General features: G+C 37.7%; 1 protein-coding gene across 3 annotated transcripts in view; it reads right to left on the bottom strand.

Moving 5' to 3' along the window:
- Positions 1-283: 283 nt before the first annotated feature.
- The window catches only part of LOC124170864 (alkaline phosphatase 4-like), a 67,908-nt gene continuing 62,191 nt past the window's right edge, over positions 284-6,000 (bottom strand). For all 3 annotated transcript variants that reach the window (XM_046549873.1, XM_046549875.1, XM_046549874.1), the window contains one exon: positions 284-629. In XM_046549873.1, the coding sequence (XP_046405829.1) occupies positions 427-629 (203 nt within the window). In that variant the 3' untranslated portion in view covers positions 284-426. The remainder of the gene's footprint in view (positions 630-6,000) is intronic.

The following is a 6,000-nucleotide window of genomic DNA, read 5'->3' as shown; positions in this document are numbered from 1 at the left end:
GGTTCAAAGTGAACGGTTCTTCAAAATTAACTGTTGAACCCACCTCTATGATCTTGGCAAATAAAAGGATTGAGTGCGGAGACTATCTTCTTAGCTCCAATTGATTTCAATTGATTGGCGACCACACGACAGCGGCTCCTGAACACATCATAACTCTCTCTCGAAAGGCCTCGAGAAAATATCACTTGTTTCATTTTATTCACAGTACTTACACCTCAAAGTACAGAAAATGTCCTCTAATAATGAAGCACATCATTGTGTGTGCTTATAATTCAAACAGAGATTGATTGAAAACTTTTTTAATGATTTTATAGAAGTATACAAATAACCTTTAAAACAACATCAGCAGTTATGCATGCACCGAGTGAATCACATACGCAAAGTAAATTAAATTTTCCATTTTTCTCCAAAATAAAAAAAACAATTTCACCTAAGCAAGTGTTTTGTCATTAGGAGGAGGAGATTGGCCGTTAGAATCGGGAGTGCGGTCCAGTGTTCGCTTTCAGCGGCAGCGGACGACTTGCTGGTGGCGCACAGAGATCGGTGAGGCCCGATGCACGCCGAGTAGCTGATGACGTGCGCGATGTAGCTTTGCTCGTGTACTCCGTGCAATAAGTGAGCTTGAGGCCCTGTGAAAATTCGAAATGGAAGTGAATAGAAGTCAAGGGAGAGGGAATGGACGTGCTAGACACCAGTGGCGCAGGGAGGGGGGTTTTGGGGGATAAACCCCCCCCCCCCCAGAGCTCAAAGAAAGGGTCTAGCCGGTTAAGATGGTGAAAAGTGCCCCCCAATGTTTTGAAAAATAAAAAATATACACTTAAAGTCCATCAAAAATTATGTGTTTCCCCAAAGTTTCAGGCCTTAACAATGGATAATAACTCCAAAAAAAATTGAAACACGATTTTTAGTTTTTTGACTATATCTCCAGTTTTTATTTTTGTAAAATCGTAATTTTGATTTTAAATTGTAAATACAATTGCGTTCTACCACCTTGATTTTTTTCAAAATTTTAGCAGCAAAAACTAAACTTTTACATAAGTTCGAAATATTGAAAATTAAATTCAAAAAATTAGGAGACAATAGTCACGCCGAAAAAAATATATGTTGTTAACCCTACATCAAAGTATATTCCTAATTTTTTTTAGATTTTTAAAATTGGTGAAACACTGTCAAAAACACGAAAAACTGCTTTGCGCCATTTGCATCTGTATTCCAGGCGGATATTTGAATTGATTGTTGAGAGCAACGATTGTTGATCAGTTTGTAATATTATTGATTGAGGCTACAGATTAGCATAAACAATTCCTATCACATTTAGATTAGTCGTAATTATTGGTTATAACCATACTGCTAAGCTTTAAGTTCATCTTCCAGCTTCGAGAAATACAATGTCTGCCGTAAATGTTTTTCTTTCATCTCTCCTGACTTAAATTACCCTTGAAGTCATCGACAGCATTTGAGCCAATTTACTAGTAGTGCGACAATATGACTGAATATTTGGGGACCAGTTTTCGATGAAGCGATGACACTTCATCAATGATAATGCCAGTATATGGGCCTTTCTCTGATGCTTAACTTCTTATCAGTCATAGTTAAACAATAGAGACGAGTCACGTGCAGCACCGAGGGAGAATATTATTCGTATAAATTGCTTAAAGAGTGTCTGGTTTCTATGAATGCAATGATTTATATTACTGTTCCGCTACAATGAAAGTGTACATGCGTGTACATTGTAAGAGTTGGTCCAATTCAGTGGAAATAAGTGGGGCAGTCGAAGGATCTCGTCCGTTGAAACCGGGTATCCGCTGAGACGGAAAAGGTACCAGAGTCACCATATTCGGTGGGAGCATGGGTGGCATTTGAGCTTGAGAAAAGTGCAATTAATGTGTCCCATTGAAACCAGGTAGCTGCCCTATACCTCACGAAGTTGAGTTATAGAGGATTCCATCACTGAGTTGAGGAACGCAAAGATTTAACTTCTCTGTTTAATCTCCGATAGTAAACAACTGATAGAGACAGAGATTGTGATGTTAACGATAGTATAACGTAATGTTTATCGTAACAATTTATCTATATAGTATTTTCGATTAAATAATTTCTCTTTTCTATGAGTGGTAACATATAATGGAGATATTGTTTAAATTATTTTTAAAATGTAACATAAAGAAATCATTTTGCGATAAAGCTTAGCTACCGTAACATACGAATTCAGTTTTAAATTGCAAACCCATTCTATTTCTTGGTTTTTCAAATGTGGACCGTTTTTAACTTCATAGGTAGAGTATTACGTTAAAGCCAATATAACTGTTCTAAGATAAGAGTCAATCATGACTACAAGGGGACAGAATATGGAAAAAAATGAGTATGGTGTGGCATTCACTGCAAGAAATAACAGAAAAAAATGTTGCTTGACACAGCTTAGTTTATGAAGGAACTTCTAAGGGAATTAATGAAGTTGCCTTGATTAATGATATTTTGTGCCGTAAATTCTGTACTAGTGTAACTTAAGGCCGTTTTACTCGGGTAATATCATTGCGCAACCTTACATATGCACGAAGGCGGAGTCATAATTGCGTCCTGTAAAGCGATGAATTACTAGAACGCACGAGAAAATGCACTGTTTTGAGATGGAAAATAGCCCCTGCTCTAATTGCAGGCTCGGATTCTCGCATTTCAACAAATGTTTTCAATGCTAACCTGCGCAAAGATTTTCCCCGTGTAAAACGGCTTTTATTCATATTTGAAAAGAAGATGTACTAATTATCACCGCTTCTTTCATATACGCACAGTAATTAATAAATTGGCTCAAATGCTGTCGATGACTTCAAGGGTAATTTAAGTCAGGAGAGATGAAAGAAAAACATTTACGGCAGACATTGTATTTCTCGAAGCTGGAAGACGAACTTAAAGCTTAGCAGTATGGTTATAACCAATAATTACGACTAATCTAAATGTGATAGGAATTGTTTATGCTAATCTGTAGCCTCAATCAATAATATTACAAACTGATCAACAATCGTTGCTCTCAACAATCAATTCAAATATCCGCCTGGAATACAGATGCAAATGGCGCAAAGCAGTTTTTCGTGTTTTTGACAGTGTTTCACCAATTTTAAAAATCTAAAAAAAATTAGGAATATACTTTGATGTAGGGTTAACAACATATATTTTTTTCGGCGTGACTATTGTCTCCTAATTTTTTGAATTTAATTTTCAATATTTCGAACTTATGTAAAAGTTTAGTTTTTGCTGCTAAAATTTTGAAAAAAATCAAGGTGGTAGAACGCAATTGTATTTACAATTTAAAATCAAAATTACGATTTTACAAAAATAAAAACTGGAGATATAGTCAAAAAACTAAAAATCGTGTTTCAATTTTTTTGGGGTTATTATCCATTGTTAAGGCCTGAAACTTTGGGGAAACACATAATTTTTGATGGACTTTAAGTGTATATTTTTTATTTTTCAAAACATCGGGGGGCACTTTTCACCATCTTAACCGGCTAGACCCTTTTAAAGTTAGATCTATTTTACTGAATTGGATTAATATTGCTTATAGAATAGTATGAGGATTAATAAAATATCCCTCAGACGGCCGTAAAAATCACTATTTTGAACCATTTATCTTAATTTTTTTCCGGCGGAAGGCCTCCGCACCTCCCGCTAACCCAAGCACCCCAGTATTAGTTGCGCCTGAAACCCCCCCTAGCCTTCATTCCTAGCTGCGCCCCTGCTAGACACGGTGGGAGCGGAGAAGAAAACTTCCCGGGAAGACAGAGATTGTGGATGGATCGAGTCGAACAATGCCAATGAATGGATGGTCTCATAGGACCTTCTAGGACAGTTTTGGCCAGGTTATGATACTTTCCTCTTTTCCTGTTTTTGGGAAGCTGAATAATAAAAAAAATTTGCTGACAAACTGTAGATTTGGGGAGGAGAAATAAAAAATACCCCGAAAATTTCCAGGCAAAACAAAATTTGGACCGGAGGATAGGGAGGTCTGAAAATTGTGAGTGGATAGATGGATAGATGTGAGGTGAAGGGAGCGCCTCGTGTGAATTGATCATTCAGTGCTACTTCATGGAGATCAGTGACATGCCCCATGCATATCACTACAACTGGTAAATTACTTTACAACAATAACAATAATTTTGTCAACCTTGGTTCCACCAACTGCACTCGTGCGGTAAAAAAAGAAATTCGCCATGGTGGATGGTGGCGACGAATGCACCCACACATTTGGCTCCGCAAGTCGTGACAAAACTTGTATTTTGATGAAAATAGTTTGTGTCCCTTTGCTCCGACTAGAGTTGGGAATACATGAAGGGGTGATATTAATATTTTACCAGGGCAAGGCATTTGACCAATTTCGTCTTCATCTTGAAAGGAATCAGTTCGGTGCACCGGTGACCCTGGGGCATGATTCTGGTTCCTTCTGGATATAGCCAATTTAAGTATACCGGGACTAGCCGCAATGCACCAATTGTGCGAAAAATCCACAGAGGAAAAATCATTCGCCTTGACCGGAATTCGAACCCGGATCCCTCGATTTCCGGCCGAGTGCTTTCGCCAGTTAAGCTACCGAGGCGTCATTTTCCCCTGTGGAAATTCCACAAATTTCCTCATTGGTGAGATCGGAAATTCGAATCCAGTCTTTCGTTCTCCTTTTGCCCGGGCATTCGCTTCGCCGCAGCAACTCGAAGCGAAGCGAACATTTTCTTCGCGATGAATTCTTGTTCTTTCCTATCGCTTCAGTTCGAGTAATTTCGTTTCTTGGCAAAAGTTTGTGACGCAAGTAATGACGAATTACCCACAAATCAATGGGCATAATGAATATATATATGGGAAGATATGAAAACCTGTGATGGAAACCCAGCGGGGGTGTAAGATTGTTTCAGCGATCATCACGATATATCTCCGCAGCCTGAAATAAGATGTAATTTCAAATAATAATTTTAAAATACTATATCATTTTTAGTTTATAGCGTGTAAAAACGAAATTGTTGCACTTATTATTGCTGTACAATATTGCTAATTCATTAGTCGTTTTATGTAGTTGAACACAAAACTGTGCTCTTTGTTTTACATTTTTTACATAGATGAACTCGATGAGTCCAAAAGTCACTCCGGTGAAACTTATGGGTCAGTATTTTTAGTTTAAACCTAACCCAGATAGCACAAAATAAGAGAGTTGTCTATTTCTTTTTGTTTGCTTACGGAAAAAAATTATAAGCAGCTCATCGTAAGCTTAGAAACTTATGTAAGGCAACGGTCATATTTTTGGGAAGAATAGTTAGGGAATACCGTCAAATATCCCCATATTTACATTGGTTGTTTGTGTTGGACGAGCAGTTGTGGAGCACCGAAGGCGGCAGAAAAGCGTACTCTAAATCTTACGCTACTGTAAGACCTGCACGACATAAATTTAATGCCTAACGATGAAATTCAGTGAGTCTTTATGAGAGTTGGACAACTGATAACAGTTCTTCCTTCAAACAGAAACATTTTTGACAACTTCAATCGACTTGCTGGAGAAGATACGAAACATAGTATGCGAGCCTTTTTCTTGCGGAGGAGAGAAAAAAGTTATTGCGGGAGGAATCAAGCATGTAACCTTAAGTTTTTCTGCCAGCCATGCTATCCGCTGCACTACAGCGTCAGGTATAAATACCGAATTAAAAAATAGTTATATAGCAAAACTCTCGTCAGCCTCTTTATTATTGTTTCCGATGATACGTTCGTGAGCATAAGAACCGAAAAAACTAGTTTTCTCAAGCAATCCAACACATTTATAACCTCAGAGTAAAAGCACTCCCACGATAACACAACACGCTTTTCAAACAAAATCTTCGCGCTTCATTCAAATGCAAACCCCCATTAAATCCCATTTATCTAATTACGAAGAACTACCAGACGAGTAAAGCAACACACAGGTTGTATGCCAAACATCTTAATTGCAATTAAACGCATTGGGAACAAAATCATAACATAAAAATGATG

This window comes from Ischnura elegans, chromosome X (genome assembly GCF_921293095.1).
Source record: "Ischnura elegans chromosome X, ioIscEleg1.1, whole genome shotgun sequence".
Lineage (NCBI taxonomy): Eukaryota > Metazoa > Arthropoda > Insecta > Odonata > Coenagrionidae > Ischnura > Ischnura elegans.
The sequence above is the reverse complement of the archived record's forward strand: the minus strand, read 5'-3'. Positions and strand labels throughout refer to the sequence as shown.